This window comes from Ceratotherium simum, chromosome 16, assembly GCF_057802395.1.
Source record: "Ceratotherium simum simum isolate JZ-2026a chromosome 16, ASM5780239v1, whole genome shotgun sequence".
NCBI lineage: Eukaryota > Metazoa > Chordata > Mammalia > Perissodactyla > Rhinocerotidae > Ceratotherium > Ceratotherium simum.
The window spans coordinates 58,876,037-58,903,367 of record NC_141915.1 but is presented as its reverse complement, the minus strand read 5'-3'; the positions used below and the strand labels follow the sequence as shown (position 1 = coordinate 58,903,367).

At 53.7% G+C, this 27,331-nt stretch overlaps 2 protein-coding genes across 2 annotated transcripts in view; both read left to right on the top strand.

Annotated features, from left to right (window-relative positions):
• The first annotated feature begins 1,493 nt into the window (after positions 1–1,493).
• Positions 1,494–27,331, top strand: part of TIMP2 (TIMP metallopeptidase inhibitor 2) — a 51,379-nt gene continuing 25,541 nt past the window's right edge. The window contains exon 1 of the mRNA XM_004432830.3: positions 1,494–1,925. Coding sequence (XP_004432887.1) covers positions 1,796–1,925 — 130 coding nt within the window. The 5' untranslated portion in view covers positions 1,494–1,795. The remainder of the gene's footprint in view (positions 1,926–27,331) is intronic.
• On the top strand, positions 17,672–24,373 carry CEP295NL (CEP295 N-terminal like). Its single transcript, XM_087441711.1, has one exon. It carries the CDS (start codon positions 22,104–22,106, stop codon positions 23,790–23,792), a length of 1,689 nt encoding a protein of 562 aa, XP_087297837.1. The 5' UTR covers positions 17,672–22,103; the 3' UTR covers positions 23,793–24,373.

Sequence of the window (27,331 nt, the reverse complement as noted above, 5' to 3'; positions counted from 1 at the left end):
CCCTTTCTCGCCACCATTGTAACGTATTTCTGACCCTCACATACACTTGATCGCTCCCTGCATATCTTTCCTACAAGACTAACAGCCCCTAAGTTATCTGTTTCTCTCATAAACTGACAAATTGATTTTAGATTCTGTAAAGTTCAACAGCATTTTGTTCCACTTGTAATAAAAAAGAAAGGAAGAAAGAAAAAGCCTACAGGTGGCCAACATGTTATAATTTCCCGAATACACTGTACTTTAAAAAGTTAGCATCAAACATCATTTCACAAACGACATAACTCGATTTTATATGCACAAAAGCTGAAAAAGTGACTTTGGGTTTGTCAGGGTGCTAAAAATAACTGCTCTGCCTATTTAACTTTTCTCCAAGTTGTCTGTTTCAAAGCACACGTAAACAAAAAGACACTGTTTTTCCATTCTTTCAATATTTTCCAGTTTCGTATCTCAAGTCAGCACCACACCATGCAGCAGGCAATTATTCTTTAATTGTGTCATTTTCCTCCATTTACTTCTCCCCTACTAGATGACAAACGCCCTGCGGGCAGCAGTGAGGTCCTCTGTGTACCAGCGCCCATGCAGAGGGCTGGGGGCAGGCTCAGCGACAGGTAGACAGCGACCCCGGTGGTCACACTTCACATGTGGTTCACACCTCTAAGGTCCTCTGCCTTTCCTGGAACACACTGTTTTGGGAAAAGTCCTTCAGCTCCCACATTTGTGGGCTAAGGGAGGGAACTGTGAGCAGAGCCCAGCAAAGGCCTTCATCCAATCCTACCGCCTGCTGGGCTCCTGGGCCCACCCTCCTGGCTCTCGTTGACTGGTCAAAAATATGGCCAGTTTAGATAAAATCCTGTTTTGTTCATAGTAACCACGCCCCCTCCCCCTTCCACCAGACTGGCCAAGCGCACTTAAAATTCTAAGGCCTCCATATGAAAAAGGAATCCTCAGTAAGCTTCAGGAGGCCACCCACCCACAGAGGGCATGGGGAGGGGGCGGCAGGGAATGACCCCTGCTCCACATCGCACATCTGTTTTGCTCAATCCCTGGCTAGAATCGAAGGGAACCCGGGGTGGAAGGGAATCAGGCAGTGTACACCTCCCGTGCCAAGCTGGAGGGGAAGGGGTTTGGGGGACGCCGCCTGGTGCCCTAGAGGGGTGGGCCGCCAGTCCCAAGTGCTGAGTCAGGGCCCACTGGGCGCTGTCCGCCCCGCAGCGCTCCCGCCCCCCATCTCTGGCGATTTGGGCGGCTGTGGGGTGCGGCCCCGGGCGGTGGGAAGCCAGGTGCGCAACGGCGGGCTCCAGACGTACCAGGCCCGGCACAACAAAAGCCCTGGTTTGGGAGAGGGCCGGGGAGGCGCGGGAGGCGCGCGAGGAGGGGGCGCCGGGAGCTCCCGGAGCCTGCATTGGCCGCCCGCCACCGGGAGGCGGAGCCGCAAATCCTTGCAGCGCAATAAATGGCCGGCCCGGCGCGAGCCCGCAGCGCACACACACATCCATAGAAGGCAGTGGAGGTAGCCGGGTCTCGGGCCGCGCGCGCTACCTCGCCCCGCCGCCCCTCACCCGCTTTCTTCTCCGCCGCGTAACCCGCTGCCCGGCTCCCGCTGGCCCCTCGCCGCCCCGGCGACAGAGACCCGAGAAAGTTTGTGCGGCGAGTGCGGGCCGGGTGCGGAGGGCGCGCCCGCGGAGCGCAGCGGAGACCCGCGCAGCCCCCGCCCGCCGAGAGGGGAGCACCCCGAGCCCAGGCGGCGGCGGCCGAGCCCCGAGCCCGCGCCCCCGGCCCGCGCCCCCCGCTCGCCATGGGCGCCGCGGCCCGCAGCCTGCCGCTCGCGCTCGGCCTGCTGCTGCTGGGGACGCTGCTCCGTCCGACCGACGCCTGCAGCTGCTCCCCGGTGCACCCGCAACAGGCGTTTTGCAATGCAGATGTAGGTAAGGACGGCGACCGCGCCCCGGCCCGGTGCCCATCTCCCCCGCGGGGCGCGCGGGACCCCTGATGTTCCTCAGGCGCCCCGCCCGCCGCATTTTGCAGAGGACCCAGCGCCCGCCTCCCGGCCCTCGGCGCCTTCTGGAATCCTGCAAGTGGACGCCAAAATTGCACTTTCTTTTTCCCTTCCTTTTCTCCCTTTCCTTCCTTCTCTGCTGAGATGTTCTCAACCTCAAAATTCCACCGAAATTCCGCTGCAGCTCCAGCCCCGGAAAAGGGAGCCAGGGAACGGATTGGGTTTTGGCAGGCGGAGGACCCTGGGATGCCAGGGCGGGGGCGGGGAGAGTGGGGGACATACCGTGGGGCGCGGGGGGGGGGGGGGTGGTCACGGCCTCGGTGGGCTGGAGGACTGGGGGCCCCAGGAAGAAGCTCAACAGGTGAGATGGGAGTTGGGCTCCTCTGGACTTGGGGCTCGGTGGGGAAGGGCTTCTCTGCCTGGGCCTCTCCCACCAGCACCATTTGGGGGCTCACTGGATTAAGCCTGGGTACAATGGAAGTTTCTCTCCCCTGGGCAGGTTCCTGGGCTTGGACGGGCAGCTGAGAAAGGGCTGCAGGGCCAGCTCTTTGCTCTACACCCTGCCCAGGAGGCAGCGTGCCCAGGGCCAGACAGAGAGGATGGTCCTTGAGTGATTTGGTGCCCGTGACTGCTTTTTCAGGACATTCACAGCAACTGGAGACTTTGGGGCACCTGAGGTTGTGTGGTTGCTTGGAATCGCCAGAAAATATCTTGTCACCCTCAGGACTCCTTGTCCCCCAAAGATGGGAGCTAGCGAGGGAGGGAGGAGCCCACTTGTTTGTTCTGATTCACAGAGAGGCAGGAGACAGAAGCAGGGAGAACGCAGCAGAACTGGGAGGAACCAGCTGGGCCCTGGAGGTTTCCATCCAGGTCTGACACTTGCAGGCCTCTGCCTCCCTGGTGATGGTCAGACAGGTTTTCCTGGGGCAAGTTCAGTTTAACCAAAAGGACAGATGTGTAGCAGGTGGGCCTCTGCAGCCCCCTCTGACTTCTCAACAGGTTTATTTTCTGGTCCTGCATCTGTGCCAGCTGAGCATCCTGTTGCCAGGCCAGATGTGGTGAGGCTGGGCTCCCCTGACCTTTGCAGTCTCAAAGCCAGGGTCTCTGGGTTTCTTCTGTTGTCAGCCATGCCTTCCTGATCTCCCCACACCCCACCACCCCCCCCCCCGCGGCTCCTGGCCACACCCTAGTTGGCTGCCTAGCCAGGGAGTCTTTAGGTGCTCCTATCAGTGGGCATCCCGTGACTCAGGCCACCTGGCTTGGAGCGCAGTGCGTGCTTCGGAGTACTTTATACGAAACCTGAGTTGGGGGAGGTAAGAACTGTTCTCCCGTTGGCTTTGCTGCTCAGCAAGATTTGAGGGGGAAGGAGAGGCTCCTCCCAATGGGGGAGCCCAGATTGGCCTTCCCTAGGGGTGTCCCCTGGGAGTCCGGGCCTGTCTAGGCCCCTTTGCTAAGAGACAGGCTGTGCTTCTGACTAGCGAGTCATGGGGCAGAATCAGGCCCAGGCCCGGGAGGAATCCGTGGCTCGTTAAGACTCCGAGGCTTGGTTTGCAGGAGCTGAGTGGGAAGGGGCTGGGCCTCGAGGCCACCCCATACTCCTCAGCTGCGTGGGGAAAACATGCAGCTGGCCACTCCCGTGCTTGCGCAGCGTCAGCTAAGGTTGGGGCTGTTTCTGCTTTGGGTTTGGATCAAGGGCAGCAAAGGGTCAGGTTCAAGAAGCTTCAGTATGTCTTGAGGTTTGCACGTTACTCTCTCCTCCTCTCACCTCCTCTCTCCTCTGTCTGGATCTTCTGGCATTTGTGTCCAATTCCCTGCATCAGAATCATTGGAGAGCCAAAACTTTTAACCCCATCCCAGCTTGGAGGCCCCCTCAGGCCTGCTGATGCCGGAGTTGACTGCAGAGCCCAGTGCAGTAGCTCCCTGGGGCTGCTGTGATGGATTACCACAGACTGGGGGGCTTACAACAGCAGGAGTTGGTTCTCTCTCAGTTTAGGAGACCCAGAGCCCCACATCAAGGGCTGGGCAGTGTTGGTTCCTTCTGGGGGCTCTGAGGGAGAGTCTGTTCTAGGCCTCTCTCCCAGCTCCTGGTGGCTCCAGGCGCCTTGACTGGTAGACACCTCACTCCCATCTCTGCTTCGTCTTCACACGGCCTTTTCCGTGTGTGTCTGTGTCTAAATTTCCCTCTTCTTATAAGGAGACGAATCATTGGATTTAGGGCCCACCCTAATCCAGTATGACCTCATCTTAATTTGATCACATCTGCAAAGACCCTTTCCAAATAAGGTGACATTCACAGGTTCTAGCTGGACATGAATTTTAGGGGGATGCTATTCAAGCCAGCTGCCTGATCTCATTTCACAGTTAGCCCTTCTGTGCTCGGTCAACTCGGGATCCAGAGCCGAGACATTTCAGGGTGGGCCCCGGGTGGCCCTGGAGTAAACCTCCCAGCGAAGCAGTGGCCCTTTCCCATTGCTTCTCCTTTACGTGGTGCAGGTTGCTGACTTCCTTGACAGCAATCCTCCACTCTGGCCGAAAGCAGATCTGCTTGGGGTCTTTTAAAGGTCACTCCGGTCTGGGTCCCTTTACAGACACCGGGAATCTGGCTCAGGCCTTGGCTTTTGTAGTTTTAAAAGCCCCACAGGTGATTTTGTGCACCAGGGCCATGACCCAGGGGTCAGGGGAAGAGTGCTGGCCTGGTGCACATTGGGAGTTACTAAAGGCTGACCTTTAATGTGGTGTACTGGCTCCTTTAATTGCTGACTGGATGCAGGCTTGTTAAATGGCTTGGTGCCTGCAAGAGGCAGTTGGCTTAAGAAGCAGATTTCTGTGTGCCAGTGTGAGGATTTCGGGGAGGCATCTCCCCAGCTCTTGCAGCTGGTAGAGTTGGAACTGTGGTCGGCATAAAGATTTGGTCACGCGGTTAGGAGATTTAGGATGAAGGGGACGGTGGGCAAGAGGGGATCTGGGCTCTTCCCGAAGCCCCGCTCCCCGTTCTTTCCAGGAAAGTGAGGACAAGCGGGGAGCATCTCATGTCTCAGCACCCCTCCGTTGTGCTGCTGGCCTCACCTCCTCTCATCTCGCCTAATGGAGCCCTGCGCCATCTCCTGCAAGCCTGCGCAGCCCCAGTAATCTGCTGGGTGCCAGCTCTGGCCGTGCTCTTCAGGCAGTGCCGTGGTGCCGGGAGCCTGGACTCAGCCACTGAGCGTCTTGGCAGACCAGGGCTGCTGGGCAGTTTTCTGGAGTCACGGGTAAACCCAGGAACCCTCTGGATTCAGAGAAGAAACTCTTCCCTCCGGCCTGGGGGGCAGTGCCCAAAGCCATATGACTCCAGAAGCACTCCCGTGATGCTGTCTTTCCCATCTCCAGACACTGCTTTCTGCAGACCCTCTGATGGACTGATCACCAGGTGGAGACGGGCCCACAGCCAAGGCCACGTGCTGATTGGCAGGGTGAATGGGCCGGCCTTGTGCACCCAGTGGTGGGACCCAGATAGTGGCCACCCCAGAAAACATGCAGCAGGCCCTTAGAAATGGCTCTGTCTTCACCAGACATGTGTGCTCAGGGGAGACAAGGCAGATGAGATTCCTATAAATTGAATCAGGCCTTAGGTGCATGGGGGCCAGGGTGGGGGTGGCACCCTTCAAAGGAACTATTGGTGACTCCTGCAGAGTGCATAATTGTTTTGGGTTACATCCTGGTTTTCATATTGGGTTTGTCTATGTTTCAAGAGGCAGTTATGGAGTGGCTGGCTCCCCCTTGGGTGGGTAAGGGAGAAGCAAGGCGTCATCCTGTCCCCAGGAGGGGCGCGCTAGACACCAGTGCTAGGCAGTGTGGAAGTAGGTCTAAACCCGTGGGTCAGGGTGTGCAGAAGCCCTGCAGACCCCACCCCGACCGCCAGGGCGTGTTATAACATCGGTCAGACTCCATGTGCTTTGGGCACATAATTAAGTCACTGTGTGGCAAGGTGAAATGCATTTGCAGCATCTGAAGATAGAGGGTTCTGATGGAGGTTGGGGGGTGGGCAAGGGGACTGGAGTTCCTGGGCTTGGTTTTGGACAGTGTCCCTGGAAGGATATGTTCTCCAGGGGAGTGACTGAACCTGCCTTGGGAGACGGGAAGAGAGGTGTGAAGGGCACGGAGGCTGCTCTGTGGGTATGGCAGGTGGATGGAAGGGAGCTCACCGGACACGGTGCGTTCCTCCTCCTCTGGGATCTTAGGACACGGTGCTGGCCTGCAGCCTGGGACCTGCTCGGTCCTCTGGAGTGTGCAGTCCTGGCCAGTGCCCACAAGCTGCAAGCAGGCTTGGGTCCTGCCTCTCCTCTCCACCGTCTCAGCTGGGTTGCCAGGCAGATCCCACTGGTATGGGCTCTGCAGTCCAAATCCTTTGGTGACGTGTGAGGGCATGGAGAACAGGGGTACAGACGGCTCCCAGGCTTATGGGGCAGGGAGGGGGGCACACAGCCACCCTAGTCCCGATGCAGAGCCACTGATCTGATAGGAGCACCTGCCCCGGACACTCCCTCCACCCCACAATGTGTACACGCTGACAAACAAAGGACCAAGGGCAGGTGGTCCTGTCGTTAGGATGGTCTTTCTGGAAAGAGAAAGCAGAGTTAGGAAATCAAGGTTGAGGAGCCTGAAGAATCCTGAATTGGAGGACAGGGCGAGGTGACATTTTCCCCAAGCATTGTTAAGTGCATCATTAGTGGTGGGGGGTGAGGGCGTGCACGGGTGTGCTAAGCAAAGGATCCAACTGCCTGGGCAAAGGTGAGAGAGAGTTCTGGGTATAGAGCAGGGGGCTTAGGGGCAGGAGCACCTGAAAGGGAGATGGGAACCAAATGTTGCCACTCTGGCTTATCACGTGGAGTCTGCATTCCATGCGGAGGACCCAAGGCAAGCCATTGAGGATGTGCACCTGTGGATGACAGCAGGCATCGCCATGGGCATTTGCTGCAAGGCAGACGCCTGAACTGGCGTCCTGAGTTGGAGCCTTGGGGCCCTGGGGCGTGGGTATTGGTATTTCTAAGACTATGCAGGTGCTTCTGACACCCACCAAAGTTTTCACAGAGCTGTTGTCTCCAAAGTGGGGTCCCCAAGACAATTTTGGTTCAAGTAGAGAATGTTACAGATATTTAGTACACAGATTGACAGCTGCACTTGTACATAATTTTAAATGAACAGAGAGGTGTTGAGAGTGCTTGGCCAAGGTTCTGTTTTGTTGCTAGAGGGTCTGAACAAGAAGTGGAGACTGCAGGGACCACAGGGTGTCGGGGCGGAGGGGTAGAGAAGATGCCCCAGAATGCCAGGAGGAGAGGCAGCAAGGGGGCGGGGGGGGGGGAAGGGAGACGTCCAGACTGAGGACTGGTCAGGAGGGCCAGTGTCTCGGGGCAGGTGGATGAAGCTGGCTCCCTCAGTCCAGACCTGGGACCCCTCAGGGCCCACCCCGCTGGACCCCTGAGGTCTGGGCTGGCTGGAATCGGAATCCCTGTGTGGATAAGCAGCTCCAATGGAAAAATGACCGAGACCCAGGGGAGTCCCATTTTGTGGGTCACAAATTGAGCTGCTCCCTGGGTCAGCTATGTCCCAGTAGCATCCTAGGTTAAGCTTCTGGACACCCCAGAAGGACGGACTGGGCAAGTGTTGGCTCTAAAACGCCAATCGAGATGTAGTCCTTATAAGGAAGGGTCTCAACCTTGGGCATATGGACCTCTGTCCAGAGATGGGCCTGGGGGAGTCTTGAGCCCTGAAACTATAAGCAAAGCTGTGTGTGTGTGCGTGCGCGTTCGTGCCCGTGTCTTTCTGTGAACGGGTCGTGGCTTCCACCAGATTCTCAAAGGGGTGTATGACCCCTAAAAGGCTAGTCGCTGCCATTTAAAAAGTCTTTTTATGGCTTGTAGGGGAGAGTGGAAGACACAGTGGGCAGGGTCACTGGAACCGAAGCGTGGGCAGCCTTGAGCCCAGGCGCAGCAGCAGAGCCTGGAGTCCCAGAGTGGGACCCATGGGAGGGTTTTGTGGCCCCTGAGGGCTGTGAGATGTGGCGTGGGGTGGGAATGAAGCTGTGGGCAGGAGAGCAATTTAAGGGGCTTGTAGTCACACAGGTGAGCAGAGCAGGTACCTGCACTGGGGAAGGACTCGGGGGACAGAAGGCAGGTTGTGCACCTGTCGGGGGTGGGGGGGTGGGTCGAAGGGCTCGTGAGGGGAGAGGGCGTTGCCTCTGGGGTTTGACCTCAGTGCCTGGGGGCCAGGTGTCCACTAACGTGGTCAGGCGGGGTTGCATTCCTGTTGGGTTGTGCGGGGGACAGTGATATTGGGGTCTGAACAGGAAGGTCTCCAGCTGTAGCCACAGCAGGCAGTGGAAATGTGTGAGGGGACCTTGGAGAGAAGGGGAAGTGGAACACGTGAAACATGGAGGGGAAGGAGAGGCCCAGGCAGCAGGGAACTTCCATTTATAGCGACCGTGGTGAGGAGGCCACTCTGCAGCCCCATGACTTGGCCCAGCACAGTGATCCTGGACAGGTGCCCTCTGCCTCAGTTTCTCCATCTCTGAAAAGGAGATGCTAATTTGTCTTCCTCCTAGGGTTGTGGGCTGAAGATCACAAGAAAAGGCAGAGGTAAAGTGCTTAGGGCAGTGCCCACCGGGGCTCTCGAGGTTGGGGGCACTGGCTCTTTCTGTGGCCGGCCATGGTTATCACTCAGGTAGGGCAGAGATAGAGACACAGCTAGGCTCTGGTGCCTCCAAGATGGAAGGCGGGGAGCAGCCAGGGTGCTGGGAGGGCATCGTGCCAGTTCTGTGAGGAGAGTGGTGGTGAGAACAGTGACAGCAGCTGTCATTGGTAAGTGCAGGGTGCTTGGAACTGTATTCTGCATGTTCCTGCTTTAATGCCTGTTATCCCCATTTTACAGGTGATCAAACTGAGGCACAGGCCAATTACACACCTAGGAAATAGCCGAGTAAGAAGAGAGGGTTTAAAACAAGAAAAGGCTGAATGCAGCGGTTTGGATCCATGTTGGCTTGGAGGGGGTGGTCTCTGGGGAGCAGTGCTGCCGCTCAGATGGGTGAAGGATGGAGGACCATGGAGGGAGAGAAGCTCCTGAGGGCTGACCTTGTGTGTGAGGTTTGCCCGTCACCTGGAGATGAGCTAAATGAATTAAGCTCCACCCTGACAGCAAAATATTACACAGTCATTTTACATGGTATTTTGGATTCGTGTTTATGACCTAGAAGAATGTTTAGAGTGTATTGAATTTCAAAGCCCGGTTACAGTTGATATGCTTTTACATTTTAAACACCGTCAGGTGTAACATACATTTTTTAAAACACACAACATTTAAGTGTACATTTTAACAAAAAGTTATCAAGTGAACACCCAGGTCAAGAAACAGAACATTGCTGCCATCCTGAAATCTCTGTTTATCCCTCCTGGTCCCAAACCCCCCTCCTTTCCCTTAGAGACAACCACTGCCCTGGTTTCTATGGTGAAAATTCCCTGGCTTTTCTTTATGTAGTTTTACTATTTCTGTGTGTATCTTTATCTCATTTTTAAAAAAGTGCACACATTTAAATGCATGTATTGAGAAAAATCTAGAAGGATGTCCATCAAAATTCTAGGCAGTGGGTGAGATCAAGGGTGATTTTTATTTTTCTTATCTGCATTTCCTGAGTTTTCTGTGGTTAAATGTAATAGTTGTGTAATTATTGAAAGGTTAAAAGGCATTGGGGAAGGAGAGGCGGGGTGGAGGGATTCTTCAGGGTGGGAGGGGCGGAAGAGAAGGCCCAGGGGAGGGAGGGAGAACCTGAGCCTGGAGTGGGGCTCACCACTGGGGGCTGCCCAGCTCTGCCTCGGGTCCTCCGGGGAGGAGATTACACGAAGAGTTTATATTGTACAGCATCGGGAGGGCCCTGGAGCTGGGTTCATCTGGTGTTTCCCAGATAAGACAGGCAGTGTGTTTCTGCCTGGGTACTGCTGCAGGGAGGCTGCATGCTTCTCATCCTCACAGCGGGAGCACGTGATGGCAGTAGGCCTCCTAAAACTGCTGGCCTTTCTGGGCTGGGCGAACTACACCCACTGCCGCAGGAACGCCTGTTGTTGTAAATAGGGTCGTACTGGGATGCGGCCACGCCCATTTGTAGTGCAGCGTCCACAGCTGCTTTGAGCTACGGCAGCAGAGTTGAGTGATTGCAACACAGACCACATGGCCGGCAGAGCCTCAAGCAGTTACTATCTGGCCCTTTAGAAAAACTTCCGGGCCGGACTGGGGCTGAGTCAGGAGGGCGACTGCACAGGTGTGAACTTCTGGTGCTGGCTCACCTCTCACCTGGTTGCCTGCTCTCTGCTTTCCAGGAGCAGAGTGACTTGAGAAGAAATGATGCCTGGGGGTATTATTCACTGAACTGACCCCAAAGATACAGTGAATCCACCCACCTTTTCTGGGCTCTTGAGCCTGTGAGCAAAGTGGCCTAGAAGAGGGAGAGATGAGCTTCAAGGCAAAAACTTGGATTTCTGTTGTGGAATGTTCCATGGGTGAAGAGACTCTGAGATCTATCGGTGCATCCAGAACCTGGCTTGGGTGGAGACTTTATTTGGCCCTTTCTGATCTGTAGTCTGGAGATCTTGGTTGGGGCCACCTTTATAGACTTGGCTAATAAGCACGTGGGCCTTGCTGCAGGCTTTACCGAGGCCCCGCTGATTATAGTCAGAGGCCCTGGTTAGAAAACACTTCAACAGCTGATTCTTAGCTTAACCGAGGACAGAATGAGGAAATGGACCACATTATAGAGAAACAAGACCAAGTGGAAGGCAGTGGGAGAAAAAGCCTGGACTTCGGAGCCAGCTAGAACTGGTTCCGAATCCTGACTCGGGGCCTCTCTGAGCCTCAGATTCCTCTTCTATAAAAGCAGGATTAAACTTCTCAGAGTTGTGCCATCGTAGACACTGTAAATTTCTGATGGATGGGTAAAGTATGCAAAAGCATTGAAGGGGCTCCATAGAGGTTAGTCACACCCACCCCCATCTAGAATTTTGAGACCCTGGATGATGCTTCTGAGAAACCTTGTGGTCTCTGTCCCTGGAGCTCTTTAAGAAGCAAGTCATGTATGTGGAGCAGGAACATAAGCCTCCCCTTTACGTCTGTGGTGGCTCTGTTTTCTCTCTTCCTTCTGCAACATGCTTAAGCCCAGCCCGGCTTCTCTGCTGCCCAGCTCGCTTCTGCTGCCCTCTGCCTTCCGTCCAGATCAGGAGTTCAGGGAGCGTGGATTCTCAGGGCAGGCCAGATGCCAGGAGGAGGACCGAGTGCTTCTTCCTGATCACGCTGGATCACGACACTAGGTAGGAATTTCAGCGTTGACGGTCTGCCGCTCTGCCCTTTTCCATGCCGCCACATCCTGGTCACGCCAGGCAGGTGAGAATTCACGGTGCTGAGTTGGTTGACCCTCCCCCATGAGAAGGAGTGGAAGAGAAGGGCAGGGGTCAGAAGAAAGCCGAGAGTGCAGTGGAGGCGTTAGACGTGGAGACTTGAGTAACGATGCTCTTAGGCTGTGTCTCTGGAGTGTGTGCACATACTCCATGAAATCGGCTCACGATGGCTCTCACCACCAGGCTCTAACGCTGAGGAAGATTCCCCAATCCATTTGCCCACGGGCATGCGGCTGCAGCAGTCCCGGCTGCAGCCATAGCCCGGGGCAGGAGTCCAGGTGCTTTCAAGAGACGGCACTCCCTGTCACGGGAGAAAGGACTGGGGTCACTTGTGGGCTTCAGGTCCGTGCTGGATTGCCCTGTCCAGAGGAGCGTGTCTGTCTGCAGAAGGAGTGTGCTGGCCGTCCCTGTGGCAGGGCGGCTCTAGAGGCTCACAGGCTCCGTGCTTTCTGGACAAAGGCTTACGTGGACGCACACACACACAGTTCTCTCCTGGGGTGTTTTCTCGACAGCCCTCCTAGTATTTAACCTTCCATCCTCAGAAGTCCCTGGGAGGAGAGGACCAGCCTGGGCCTGCCCAGGCAGAACCAAGTACTGCAGGAGGAACGGGCTCAGAGCAGACCTGTAATGAGCATCACCGGTCCCAGATTCTCAGCGTCACGTCTCGTCCACTTCGCCCAGTTGGCTCCAGGACAGGGAATGGAGGAGCAGACCTAGGGTGGTCTTTGCGTTTTGTGCACGGGTTCTGGAAAGCGGGATAAAACCACCAGACGAGTAGTCACCAGTCATAAGTCTCTTAGATAAAAATATGAATTGTCCAGGCTTTCCAGGGCACGAGGACTTTACAGCTCTTCTTATCTACAAGGACTCGGTGAGGTTGGTAGGGCAGGTGTCCCCTTCTGTCTGAATGGGGAGCAGCTTGACTTGCCCAAGGTCGCACAGCTGAGGGGTGGTGCCCGGAGTCTCAGGAGCTGGATCCTGGCTCAGTCACTGGAAATGGGATTGGACGCCACAGGGTTGGACTTTTCATTGCTCTGTTCCATCTGGCCAAGAGGCGTGTTGTCCTTGGAACGACGTGACTCTAGGTGTGTTTCCTCTTAACCTGAGCAGTGTAGAGGCTTGGAAGGGCATTTTGGCAGCACAATCAAGGGCTTTAAAAATAAGTCTCCCTTTGATCCCCCAACTCTATATCTAGGAATTTTTCTGCAGGAAGTAGTTAGGGACACATGCTAGTATTTAGTCATGGGGCTATCCATCACAGTCTCGTTTATTTTAGGGAAATGTTAGAAACACCTGTGCATACAGCAGCAGGGAGTGGTTAAATAAATCACAGCTTTGGATGCTCTGCGGGACCAAATGGCGTAGGATTTTTATTTTTTATTGAAATGTAAGATGTTCAGATAAATGAGAGGAAATTAGACTTTCTCGTGCAAGTGTATGTTTTCCAGTTTTTCTATGATGAACTTCAATGATATGTGTCATTTTCAGAGTTTGCTAAAGTATGGGTTTAATTCAGTCAATGGTAGTACGGGACCAGACACTTAAAGCTGGGTTGGTCCTACGTTGGTGGAGGGACCCGGAGGGAGGGGCCGCTGAGCAGAGCAGGTTACTGCAGAGGGTGGGTGCTGCATTCTAGGAATCACAAACATATATTGTCAGGAGAGCTCAGGCTGGGGAGAAATATCTTCAATCCAGAAACAGCCTGGAGAGGATGGCAGTGGTGGCTGTGCTGGAACATTCTGGAAGGCCATCAGAGGCCCCATAAGCTGTAGTTTTTGGCCACCATGTTATTTCCCCCTTCCATAAAACTTGTCCCTTGCTTGGGTGGCTATACAAGACCATGCTTCGAGGCTGAGGACTGGGCAGTATTCTCTGGTGAGGAGGAGTAGACGCGAAGCTTTGTATCTATAGGGCCAAGGAGAGGGACTCAAAAAAGTGGGTGGGTGGGGACTGTGGTTGAGAATTTTCCCGTGGGGAGAATTCCTTCTGCCCCACGCCAGGTCAGGGACCAGACGACCTCTCCAAGGACACTTCCAGCCCCAAACAAAGGCTTTTGTCCCAGGATCGGCTCTCCTGAGACGTAACCTCCCTGAGATTCCCACATTTCAGCCAAGTTTCTGCTGTTGACTTTCTTCTCTCAACAACCCAAACCCCAAGAATCAGTTGCTTTGACTTCTTGGGGCCAAAATCACGTACCCCAAACGAAATTTCTTAATTGTCATGTCTGTGGAGGGTGTCCATAGCCCTAGAAATGAGGTCCGGCATGTCTGCTTTCTTATTTTGTGCGGGTGGGTGGGTGACACGGGCCCGGGCCAGGATTCCCTCTGCCCCGCCTCCAGTCGGCTCAGCTCAGCAGTGGCATCCTGGAGGAGCATGTGTCCCCGACCCGAGTGGGAGCAGACACTCCCCCTGCGGGAGAAGGGGTGGCAGGCGTCGACGGGGAGCCGTGACCTTGGAGTGCAGTGGCCCTGGGAGAAGAGCGACACCCGGATGAGGAGCGCCATCGCCGTGCTGCCAGGCTGGGGAGGGAGGGGCGTCCAACGCTGTGGACGCCCTCCTTAAATACCTTCAGAACGCCCCATGGTGGCCGTCCCTCTGCGCATCACCCCAGCTGTTTGAGCCGAGTCTTTATGATTGGTGGACCCACAAGTGTCCTGACAGGTGCTCACCCTCTGGCTGGCTCGTCACTGTCCCTGACTTCACCCCTGCTCTGATGTCACAGCACAGCAGCTCTGTCGTTCCCGTGGCAGCGGCCTGCCCTGGTTCACCAGCTGGGCAGACACTGGTGGAGGTGGGGAGCTGCGGTTCCAGCCAGCTTTGGTCAGTGGGCCCCAGAGACCCCATTCAGACCATCCAGGGCCAAGGTTTTTGTTGTGTCCCCCCTAGATCCATCGTGGGGTGGGGTTCTTTCTGGGCCCTGCTATTTGGTGAGGCTCCTAAGAGGGCCTTGGAAAGCGAGCAGTCTGGGTCTCCAGGCCACATGTCCGCACGCAAGTCGCTGCAACATGGAGCTGTCCGTAGACAGTTTGATCCGGAAGGATGGGTGGCGGAAGCTGGTGGGACAGGCTTGGGGATAAATGTGGTTCTGTGGCGGGTGGGGGAAGAGGTTGTCGTGCGGCAAGAATAGCTGTTGGTAGTGGAGACCCCTGACCTAGGCTGGTACCTGGAATCGGTAAGGTTTGAGGGAAACCCGATGATTAACATTGTCCAGAGACATTTAATAAGCTGGTAGTAGGAGCCATAAGTGGCCCACCTGGCGAGCCTGATGTCTCCTGTAAGTTTGGAAGAGTCTGGGCTTCATGTCTGTCTGTGTGAAGCTGTTTGAGGAGATAATGGAGACATGATGGGCCTGAGCTTGTTCCCCTGCAGCTTGTTCCCCAGCCATCTCTGCCTTCTAGAACTGTTCCAGTCCTGGCTGTGCGTCAGGGAGATGGTGCAACATACAGATTCACAAGCCCCACCTCCAGCATTTGGGTGAAAAAACCTACTAAGGGATCTGGCCAGGACTCGCATTCTACCACGACTATGCCCCCCATGCCCTCCAGGTGATTCTGATGCAGCCAATCCAAAACCTAGCCAGCTGTAGGAACCACCCCTCTGGAACTCAGCTGAGAGTCATGAAGTGGGCAAAAACTGAGGTTCTGGGCAGCACACTGGGTGTCACAGGGTGTATTTTTAGAGGTTAAAACTCAAGAGAAATGGAGTTAAAAATGTTTCTGATGTTTGTTTTATCTGGGCTTGGCTTGGATGCCTCCAGTGATGGGTGTCTCACTACCTACCAAGTCAGCCCAATGATCTCAAGACAACTGATTAGAAAGTGCTTCTTACCGCCCCACCAATTTCTGCCTCCCTGTAACGTGTCCTCGGTGGTCTAGTTCAGTCAGCTGGAGATATACACAGTAAGTACCACCCTCTTCCCCGAACAGCTCGCCAAGCATTTGGGTGTTTCAAATGGTGATGAGCGCTAGCATCTGTATAGATGGTGCTGCTATTACTATCCCCATTTTACAGAGGAGCAAACTGAGGCACCCGGAATTAAGAAACTTGCACTAGGTCATACAGTTAGGTCGTACTCTTAACCACCACATTATGCTGTTCTAGACTTTTCTATCACTGCAAGCCCCCCTCCAAACATTCTTGGTTGCTTAGGACTTTTCTTCCTATGACCCTTCTTGTTTGTTTTTTCGTTCTTCTCCTGAACTCTGAGGTTCCAGCTCTTCTCTCCATCCTTATCACTCGACCTTGTCGGAATCCCGTCTGAGAAGACACATCTCTCCGTTATTCAGATTTTCCCCTTATTTAGTAAAGTTGTAGTTCTCATTTGGTGTATATTTCTTATTATATTAATTTCTAAGCATTTCAGTAGTTATATTTTGATTTTGAAACTTTTTCCCATGACATTGTCTAGTTAGCCATTGCTGGATATAGACGCCTCTTACCTTTTTACAGTTATTTAGATACATGTCTGACCATCAGCTCCTTGTGCGTAGGACCAACTGTCTGTCTTTACGTCTCTGCAGCGCTTAGATGGTTGCTGGGCCTTCCTGCAAGCCAGGCGTTATTCTGAGTGCTTCCCGGGCTCTCAATGATCCTCACGGTGTCCCACAGCACGGCGGCAGGGTGGGTGCTCCTGGGATGTTGGCATGCCTTGGCCACGTTCCCCACGGTTGATCCCAGTGCCTCTTTCACGCTGGGGCCTGGATCGTCCAGGCAAGGTCTGACCAGCGCGAGGCTGGGCTGGACCATGACCCCACTTGTTCTAGGAGTTCCTGTCAAGTGAAGGTCACATTGGCTCTCTCAGCGGCCGCGTGTCTCTGCTGACTCGTAGCTCACAGCCAGCTCAAGCCCTTTGTCTCCAGCATTGCTGCTTCAGAACTACGTTCCCCTACTTTGCACTGTGACAGTTGGATTTGGGGACCTACATGGGGTTGTAGATGTGTTCCCAATACGTTTTGTCTTGTTAGGTTTGGCCAGATGTTCCAGCCTGTTACAGGTCTTCTGAGCTGGAGGGTGGCATTCCAGCATCGCGGCTGGTTCATCTCCCCATGGGTGATGGTGTGCAGGGGAGGATGACATCTAGAATCGATAAGCTTAGATTCAAACGCTCAGTACTTAGAAGAGCCTGTCTGTGCCCCAGACTTATTCACCCTCACTTCAGACGCAGTTCTAACAAGCTGCTTTGTGTGGGTGCCAGCCCATGGCAGTTTAGAAGCCATATGGAAAAGGAAGATAGGAGGCCATCAGACACACAGAAAGTTACAACCAAGGAGGGGGACTTAGGAAGCTATAAAAAGATGACTTGAAAAACCTATTCTGGGGTCATTTCATTTAAGGAACTCTGTCTTACACATCTCTCTCTCTTTTTTTTTTTTGGTCCTATACATCTTAAAAGCCCTTGAGGGACTCCCTGTATTCTAGTCCTGAAGATTATCCAGAGTTTTCAAAAAAAAAGGTCAAATTGTATCTATTCTGTGTACTCTCAGAAGACAGAGAAATGATTAATTTTACATATGAAAGAGTAAGCTTTAATTATATGGAAATAGCCTCTCTCTGGCCATGCCAGCTAATGGGAGCCCTTCTATATCTACTTTTACATGTTTCAAAGAAAGAGTGCTACACCGCGTCACCCAGGCGCCGAGTCTGTGCGCCTTTGGAGAAAGGCAGGAGCATTTTCCTTGTTGCTCTGGAGGCCAGGGGACGTCCTCCGAGGAAAAAGGAACTGGATCTGGGCTGGGAAATGTGGGTAGGATGGGGGGAAGGTGTCCGTTTGAGGAAGAAGAACCCACATGAGCATGAGCACAGTTGTGGTGCTGGGCCTGGGTGGGGGGCATTTGGGGATGGCAAGGAGCCTGGACAGCCATGCCCAGCTGGGGAAGGGGAGCTGGATCATGAGCTGCTGGAACATTCTCAAGCCTGCAGGCCAGGGATTGCCCAACCGACTTTGATGAGATGGTTAACTGAGCACATTCCTGGGCCCCTCCCCACAGAGGCTGGGATAGGATCAGTCTGGGTCAGGGCCCAAGAATCTGCGTTTTAGCTAGCAGCTCAGGTGACCGTGGTGCAGGTGGCCTGTGACTGTGTTTGGAGACTAGCTGGTGTGGACAACAGGGAGCCATTGTAGATGCTGCAAGTCCTGCAGCTGGCTGAAGAAGAATGGCAGCTCTAGCCCAGTGGGGGGGAGGAGGGGTCAGGCATGGGAGTGGGGGAAGGGGGGGACAAGCTGATTAGCGGGCTTTTAGAGGGGCTCAGCTTCTGTAGGGTAGGAGGCCAGTGATGAGGGGTGGATTGAGACACACATACTGGGTGGAGACCATTTCCTGCAGCATCGCATCCCTGGGAGCTCCTTAGACATCAGCATCTCGGGCCTAACCCAGACCTGCTGCATCAGGACCCGACTTTCAGCAAGATTCAGGAAGCAGTGTGCTAGATCTTGCCTTTCAATGTTCAAGCAAAAAACTTGAATGGAAAGGGGGAGGGTAGTCCATTTGATGAACTTAGGTAAATACACACAGAACACGTGAAGGCCTGTCTCAGCACCAGAGGCCAAGCCCCTCTCAGTCATGGGAGGTCAGAGGTCAGATAAGAACAAAACTCAACCTAGGACAGAGTCCTGGCTCTCAACTCTGACCACCCTCAGCTTCAGGGTAGGAGACTGGGATCAGGGGTCTGCCTGCTCAGATTTGAATCCTTGCTGCACAGCTTGTGAGCTGTGTGGCCTTAGGCAAATTACTTAACGTCTCTGAGTCTGTCTCCCCATCAGAAAATGGAGATAGGAATAGACATGGTGAGATGGCATGTGCAAAGTGTGTGAATACCCTGAGTCACAGGGCTCTGCTAGCAGCTAGGTCTACATGGTAATCAGTGTCACGTCCCTCGGCAAGCTCCGTTTTACTGTTTTCTTCACGTATTTTACCTCATTTGGTTAAATGTCTGTGAAATCACACCCAGTCTCAGGGGCTCAGATGATGCCTCCGATGACGTGCTGGTCCAGCCAAGAATACGAGGTGTGTGAGGCCCTAGACCCCAAGTTCCCCGAGGGCGTGACATCTGTGTGTTGGTCACCTGGGAATCCAGGGCATGAGGTTCGCATCATCCTGACCACCGCGGTGGGCGGCGTGGTTACCGGGGGATCTGGCAGCACCGCCAGCTCTTGCGGCATTGCCACAACAGACCCCAACCGTTAGAGAGCCTGGTCCTTGTCACAACCACCACCTGTTAGCTGTGTGACCGCCCACTGTGCTGACAGGCCCATGAGGACTGGCTGTGGGCAGGTCATGCCTTAGTGGCCCTGGGTGGGCAGCATTATGCCTCTTGTACACGTGAGGTCACAAGGGGTCACGGCAGGACCTGCTGTCTGCGACTGGAACCACGGCCTCCGATAGTGGCGCTCACTGCCGTTTCTCCTCGCGGGACGTGGGGCACCCGGGAGTCTCCTTGGGGGGCGAGAAGGCAGGAGGGCTGCCGAGGGCCTGGCGCTTCCCTGCTGCCCGTGGGGAGGGTCCGTCTCTGGTGGCCTGGGACAGGGTCTGCTTCTGCTGGAAAGCTGTCTGAGCGACTGCCCAACATGGCCGCTGCAGAGGTGAGCAAGGAAAATGGGCCCAGTGTCCGCCTAGTGCTACTGGAGGCCAGACGGGTGTCCACCTCACCTTCCTGTCTGCTGTGCTGAGTGGGGCTTCTGTGGGGACAGGGCTGTGGTTTTCCCCAGTGGTTGAAGGCAGCCGGCGTGGGGCAGCCCGTTCAGCTCTGGGGGAACAGGGTGAGAAGACCAGAGGGAGATGGGATGCCCAGAACACTCTGGTCTCAAGTTAGCAAGCAGGGAAGGGCTGGGAGGTGACAGCATGGAGGAACCAGATGTGGGCGGAGGGTGTGCCGGGTGTCACAGGATTTTCAGTTTCTGAACTATGGAGCTGACTAATTTCTGGACTTTATCCCCAAGATCTCTGTTCAGATGTTTTGAGTTTTCATCCATTTGCGTGTCTCCAGGAAAACCAACTCGGCAGTTTTGGGGTGCCCACCGTAGTGGGCCTGGCTCAGGATGTAGCAGGGTGGACGGTGGGGCCCTCTGGAGTGGGAGAGGCTCGTCCACATTTACTGATCATTGCTGGTTAACCAAGGGTGTGAGCCAGTGGCTCCAGGCACTGAAATAGACATTGGATCTTGGGGTGCGATTATCTCCGTTCTCTCCAGGTGTCTTCTCAGACAGATAAAGGGACATTCACAGCTGCCCAGACCTCTCCCCACCTGGTGGACACTCTGTGGCCATTCCCAGGGGTGGAAAGAGCTCAGTCTTTGGCGTTTGAGACTCAGATTCGAACCCGGTTCCTCCGTGTGAGCTGGGAAAGTTATTCAGTCCCTCTGAGCCTCTGTGTCTGTGTGGCACGTGCTTCCCGTTCTCTAGGGCATATGCTTCGGAATGCAGTTGCCGGGTCATATGGTAAATCTGCCTTTACCATTTACCGCCAAACAGTTCTCCAAAGTGGCCACACCATTTTGCAGTCCCTCCAGCAGTGTCTGAGGGCTCCAGTTTCTCCACATCGTCGCCAACGCTTGTTATTGTCAGTCTTTTGAATTATGGCCATTCCAGTGGGTGTGAAGTAGTGTCTCATTGTAGCTTCCATTTTGTATTTCCCTGATGACCGTTGAGGTTGGTTGTCTTTTTATGTGCTTTATTAGCCATACAGTGTCGTCTTTGGTGAAGTGTCTATTTCATTCTTTTGCCCATTTTTAAATGGGATTATTTGTCATCCTATTGAGTTGTCAGGGTTGTTAATATCATCTGGACTCAGGTCTGTTGTTGGCAATATGATGTGCAGGCATCGCCTTCCAGTCTGTGCCTTGTGTTTTCTCTTATTAATGATGTCTTTTGAAGTGCAAAGGTTTTTAATGTTGATGGTGCCAAGTGTATCAATTTCTTTTATTGCTTGCACTTTTGGTGTTGTATCTAAGAAATCTTTGCCTAACCCAAGGGCATGAAGATACACTTATGTTTCCTTCTAGGCATGTGTAGTTTTAGACCTTACATTAAGTTTGATGATCCATTTCGAGTTAATTTTTGTACGTGGTATATAATTTTGTGCATGGTGAGATTAGGATCTAAATTCGTCTTTTTTGCATGTGGAATATCCAGCTGTCCAGCACCATTTGTTAGGGGACAAAACAAGCAAACAAACAATTCTTTCCCCCCTTGAATTGCGGTGGCATCTTTGTTGAAAATCTCAATCATTGTGGTTCATGCCCCCAACTTTCTCTCCCTCTCCTCTTGCTCATCATGGTGGTTGGCAGACTGGTAGAATGTAATGTTAGCCACTATTCTAAGTGTATAACTGCACAATCAAATTTACAAAAGCCAGCAGCAGGTTGACCAGCCGAGGTTGGTCAAAGGCACTGTGGTCTGCCTGAGCAGCAGAGGCCTGTCTGCCACTCACCAGCTGTGTGATCTGGGTCAAGTTTCTTAATTGCTCTCTGCCTTAGTTTCCCGCCCTGTGAACCAGGGGTGATAATAGCTCCTTACCTCAAAGGTTGCTGTAAAAGAGATGAGTAAATACGTGTAAGGGCCTGGGAGGAGCCTGCACGGGTAACATTAGCTGTTCCATAGCTGACCCAGTGGTGTTTTCTGATCCTGTGATTACCTTGGGCTCAAAGTGCTTGGCCTGGCTCCACACAGACTGAACTGGAAGAAGGGAGGTGGCAGTTGAGGGGTGCTCCACACGGACGGCCGCTGACCACGAAGCAGCTCCTCCAGCCACGGATCTGGCTGCTGTTGACATCAGCTGCAGATGCCAACAGACGTGACTCCACACTCCTGGTGTAAACACACCTCCTCCCCGGGAAGGCCTGGCAGAGCACATGTCCCTTCCTGATGCCAGAGGGTCCCCTTCTGATAGTTTACATGAGGAAGGATTTGGGAATCATGAAAAAAGAAGTACCACCGGCTTATCCTCCTCTCTGATTGGTTTGCATTGGGTTGTAGTATCAAACATGCACACACACGCACACTTGCTGCACACACATACGTGCACACCTCCCCCTGCAACCCTCCCCACACACCCCTGCCTGGCAGGCTTCTCCTTCTCCACCCCTTCCTCCTCTCATTTATAAGGCGCTCTCCCTCCAGAGGGCAAAGCATTTGCACCCGTCCCCCCCACCTGAACCCTAGCATGTCTCCTAGGGTGGGGCTCTCAACCTCGGCCCTCCTGATATCGGGGCTGGATCCCTCTTCGTCATGGGGCTGTCCTGTGTGCTCCAGGATGTTGAGCATCATCCCTGGCCTCCACTCACTAGATGCCAGTAGCACCACCTCCCTCCAGTATGACAATAAAAAATGTCTCCAGACATTGCCATATGTCCCCTGGGAAGCAAAACCACACCCTGTTGAAAACAGCTGCCCTACAGGATCTTGTTAAAGGTGAGCAAGACAGAAATCCGGGGACAGAGTGGGCCTTCACGGGCAAGTGACGGGGGAGAGAGCTGGAGGGACACGTTGTAGAACTTATCCATTCAGAGCCCCACGTGCCTTGTCTCCAGGGGCTTGCTCACTCTCCTCGGGACGCTCTGAGCAGCACGTGTCCTGCCCTTGTAGGCTTGACTTGGAACAGCCGTGGCATCTGTGGCTCCTCAGCCCCTGGTGCCCTTGAACCTCCGTTCTTGGCTCACACCATCTTCCCTCCGAAGCTGTGTCTGCAGAGGTCTCCAACATGAAAAGAAACACACACAGAGCTGCTTGGCTGAGTCCTAGCCCTGACGATGAAGCCTTGCTTTTGAGGCAGAAGCACAAATTGCTACAAGTCAGAGAAAAAGGAGACCTTGCTCTGCAGAGAAGACAAGATCTCAAGTGGTGGAAAAGCCAGCAGCTCCAGCACTTGGCCAAGGAGTTGAGGACAGAGTGGCAGGGGGCCCCCAGCCAGCGAGTCCGAGGTCTGGAGAGGCTGTATTTAATGCATCTCTTAGGTTTGGGAGGAGGACAGCCTAAGGATCATGAACCTGACCTGGAGCTGCCAGCCCAGCGAGGAGCAGCCCGGCCACCAAGGGCCAGGGAGAAGCACAGAGCAGCCGTCAGAGAAGAGAAGAGTTGCAAAGAAGAGCTGATGAGACAGCAGCCCTGGCACACCAGGCCTCAGAGGAGAGCAGCGGGTTTGGAGAAGCAGGGAGCGACCAAGGCTGTGGGCCCGACTCCTCCGCCCCCGAGCCCGCCCGAGAAGCATAAGGGGAAACGAGCGCCTTCCACAAAGACCAGCGGTGGCCATCGTCCTGTGGACCCTCGAGTGAGCAAGGGCCTGGATGTGGAAAAGCTCTTGGTTGTGGCAGGAAAGACCAAGGACCTGGAGGAAAGGGAGAAAGAAATCACCCGGGAGGGGAGGAGGCAGCTGGGAAAGGGGTCAGCTCATCTTGTTCAAGGCCTGAGAAACACCTCTCTGCATCAGAGTCCCGAGGGCAGAGCGAGAGACCTGGAACAGCTGTGGCCAGTCGGCTCGACTTGCAGAAGGAGAGCTGCGCCGCAGGCATCTCAGTGCGAGCGCGGTGACAAGAGCAAGTGGCAGAGAGAGCTCGAGTTTGCCTTCGAAGAGTTGTTTAACACAAACAGGAAGCTGAAAAAACACCTGAGCTTGTACCTTGAAGCTAGGCCCGGGATGGATCAGAACCCCAGTGAAGAACAGGGCTTCTCAGAGAGGCAAGAACGGAGAGGTGAGACCCAACGAGAGAAGAAAACCCTAGATGCAGAAATGGAAATGGTGCCTGCCCGGGAATCCGCAAGTCCAGCGGAGGTGGACGCCCACCAGACACCATCCAGAACCAGTTTGGAAAAGTTACTAAGCAAGCTTGAGAACCAAAAATATCGTCGGATGGCCAAGCCCACATTTCAGAATGAGAGAAGGTTGTTGTCTCCTGAGGCAGGAACATTTGTCAATGATGAGAACCCGCTCCTGCACAGCACGGAACCTGGACGAGAACTGCCCAGACCCGACACGCTGGACACGTGGCCTCACCCACAAGGACAGGCGGGCAGGGTCGGCTTGGTGGTGTCAAAGCAACAGCAGGAAATGGAGATGGAAGCGAGAAGAGGAAAGGAGCTGGAATTGATTGAACAAGCTGAACCCCCGCAGATGAGCTTGGAAGCCCACTCCCAGACAGAGCGTGAGGATGAGAGACCGGAGCAGACAAGAGCTCGCCTGGCTCGTCTGCAGTCTTCCTCCCCTCGAGACCGGGAGGAGGGAGGAGGGTGTGGGCCCGATGCTGCTTCCGCCTCGGCCGCCAGCACCACCGACGATGACGGGCACAGTCAGATGATCTGTGACCTTCAGCAGCAAATTTTAGAGGCGAACCAGTTGCACAAGCAGTTTCTTGAAGAAGCCAGGAAGCGCTTGCGAGAGTTTCAGAGAATATGATAAAAGGGAAAGTCCCATCCGTGATAAATACATCGCTGATGACTGCGTTATGCTGAACTGGTCCTTGAGTCTGTGAGATCTGTCTTTGCGTCGTCTATTGGGAAACTGATAGGCCTCTTTAAAATGGGTCATCTATCGTTCTGCCATGCTTTGGAGCAAGTTCCTCTGCAGGAATTGTACTATTCTCTAATCTTGCCTTTAAAACTAAGTCCTCTTCAGGAAGGCTTCTTAGCACAAAAACAGGAGCCCGTGTGGGATGCAGTAAGTGGGTCTGGCCAGCGTAGCACAGAGGGGTCTCCCAGAGCCAAGCTGTTTTCATGTGCACAAGCACAGATGGAAACTCCAGGTAAATTAAGCACTTCAGATGTTTTAGCCAAATAAACACTAGACTTTCGGGCATCCAAGGTCAGACAGGCACAGTGTCAAAAGAGACATCGCTGTTGCTTAGCCACTGGCTGAGACATAAATGGAGAGATTTAACAAAAACCTCTTCCAGTCTTTCAAACCAACATCACTAAATAGGACATCACTTAGTAACACTCTTGTAGCTTTAATATTAGAAAGCAGGAGGGAGAGAGAGAGAAAGGGGAAGGGAGGGAGAGGGAAGGAGGAGGGAGAGGAAGAAAGACAGAAGGAGAGAGAGAGAAGAGGGGAAATGGTTCCCAGCAACCCAGCCCTGATAGGTGACTCCCTCAGGGCTGGCAGTGGTGGGGGGAACCTGGGTGTCTGGTTAGTTTCCTACCCCCCAGCTTTACCTCTGACTCGGCAGCCGTGGAGACCCTACACTGGGTTGGGTTTTATCTGCCAATTGCATACTTAGGGACTGGGACAGGGGTGGACAAACTTTTTCTGCAAAAAGCCAGATGGCACATATTTTAGGCTTTGCCGGCCATACGGTTTCCGTGGCAACTGCTCACCCCTGCTGTTGCAGCTCAACGCAGCCATGGACAACACAGGAATGAATGGCGTGGCCGAGATCCGACAAGACTTGATTTACAAAAATAGGTGGGGGCTGGATTTGGCCCCTGGGCCATAGTTAGCTGACCCTGGACTAGCATATCAAGGAGATGGTTCCTGCCTCCTTCCCTCCCTTCCGAGGACTCAGATACACTGAGTTGGATCAACCGTTTTCGGTCATGACACATTTGTATCATTGGTCCCTGAATGGCCTTTTTTATCTTAGATATACGTTTTAGACAACGTAATGAACAACTGTGAGCCCACCACCCAAACCCAAAATCTGGGATATTTGCTGAACGCCAGCTTCTGTCTGTGTCCTGTGTGCTGCTTCCCCTTTCTGCACCCTCTTCCTCCTTAGCTATATGCCTGCCGAACCTGGGGGTGGTCCCTACCTTTCATTATATGTTCAAGTGTGTGTGCGTGTGTGTAAAAATTTATATACACAACACTATTTAGTTTTACTTGAGTTTGAACTTTATAAAAAAGATGTTATACCGTGTGTGGTCTTTTGGAAGCTTTTTTTGGACTTGGCATAGTTAATTCCTCCATGTCACACATAGGTGTGATTTGTTTATTTTCGCTGCAGCGTCATATCATCATGTGACTATCAGAGCCTTCTTTCCAGGATCATAGCTTCTTCTCTGTTTTATGCCTGTTCCCAAAAAGAGAACTACGTCCTTAGTGCATTTGGATCAAAAGGCCAGGCATCAAAAAGTTTGAACACTAAGTGGGATGTCAGTGTGGGAAAGGTCCTGTCACTCCTTCTCTTTCCCATTTTCACCTTTTCTGTTTTTGCCCTGGAAAATGTTGACGTAATCTTATACTATTTTTCCTTGACAAATACTGAGTGAGACACACTGCCCCAGTTACTGGACATGAACAGTGGACAACACACCTGGGAATCACAGGGCTTACGTTCTAGTGGAGGATACAGGTAATAGGTAAATGTGCAGTGACAGGTGGCAATGGTGGGATTCCCCGGAGATGTTGAGTGACGCCCAGTTACATGTCCCTGAGAGCCCTGAGCCAGGCTTCCCTGGAGAGCTTCCCTGGAGAGCTTCCCTGGAGCTCACAGAACCCCAAACGTGCCATTTGTATGGGGCAGTAATGTCAGTGTTGAACTTTTTTATAAAGTTCAACGAGTCTTGCTGGTTTTGTTTTAATTTTTTTTATTTATTTATTTTTTGGCGAGGAAGATTCACCCTGAGCTAACATCCGTTCGCCAATCCTCCTCTTTTTGCTGAGGAAGAGGGGCCCTGGGCTAACATCCGTGCCCATCTTCCTCTACTTTATGTGGGACACCGCCACAGCTTGGCTTGATAAGCGGTGCATAGGTCCACACCTGGGATCCGAACCTGCAAGCCTCGGGGCCGCCAAAGCAGAGCGCGCAAACTTAACCACTACACCACCAGGCCAGTCCCGTTGGTTTCATTTTTAAATCATCAGTAGCTTGGGTGAGGAGCCTTCTCCCATCTCACGTTTTCAGCCTATGGGTCTCCATCGTCTGTCTGTGGCTTTTCTACTTGAGGTAGAGAGAATGTTTGCTCCCAGCCAGGTTTCTTTCTGGCATCTGCTTCCGGAATGTCATGGGTCAGGCTGCAAAGCAACTCAACAATTTGATCCAAGCCCAACATGTATAAGAAAGAAGTTCTGTGGCCAGGGGGACAGTGCCACTCCCAGGCCACTTGAGGATTATGGGGGGAGGGGCTCTGGCTTTTTGTAGATGCTCAGCATTGTGTGTCACAAGGAGATCATCTGGAGAGCTCCTGTCTGCCACTGAAGGGTCACCTTGGTCGGGGAGGTTGGAGAGAGGGCTGTGGGATCACCAGGTTTAGAGCCGTGGCCACGGTAGGACCCAAACCCTGAGTAATGAGGTTGTCCTGACTCGGCCTGGAAGCCATAGTCTGATGAATGGACGAGCCTGCCTTTGAGTGGGTTATTTTTGTTTCCACCTTCAAAGGTAGTATTTGTGTTCCATGTGTTCTAGGTGAGGAATTGCTCCTTCTTGGCTACACTTGAGCTAAAGTAAGTGTAGGGGATGGGCAGCGAGACATGGTGGAGGGTGACTCATCTCTGCCTAGATGGTCATACCTACACTGTCCCCTGGCAGCAGGACAAGACATCCTGCCCTTTCCCACCTGTCCTGCAGAAGGTGAAAGGGGGATGAGGTACTTCTTTGCCCAGGCCAGTAGCGGGGAAATAGCCCTCCAGGACCCCTCCCCACCCTAAAAAGATGACCCTCCAATGATTCCCTGTGGAGATGTCATGGGTATCGTCCATCTCTCAGTGGTAGCCAAAGGGTGGGCTGGGGTCCCGGCAGACCCTGTCTTCTTGGTCACTTTGACACAGCTGGACTGTAGTGCCCTAGGACAGCACCACCTGGAAGGGCATGGGGCTCCTGGAAGGTTTCCATGAAGTATTGCCAGGTGGCAGTAAGGACGCCTGCCACCATGGCTGTGTGTGCCTTCATCCTCCTATAGCACTTCTGGTGTCCTCCCCCAGGGGGCCTCCCTCTCTCCCCTAGAGGTTCTCCCGCTCTGAACACTGTCTTCGGGAGTTTTCCACTGGGTTTGTGCTTC

What these genes read in the sequence shown, in the direction of transcription:
- CEP295NL (XM_087441711.1), top strand. Translation starts at nt 22,104, where the DNA reads ATGAAAAGAAACACACACAGAGCTGCTTGGCTGAGTCCTAGCCCTGAC.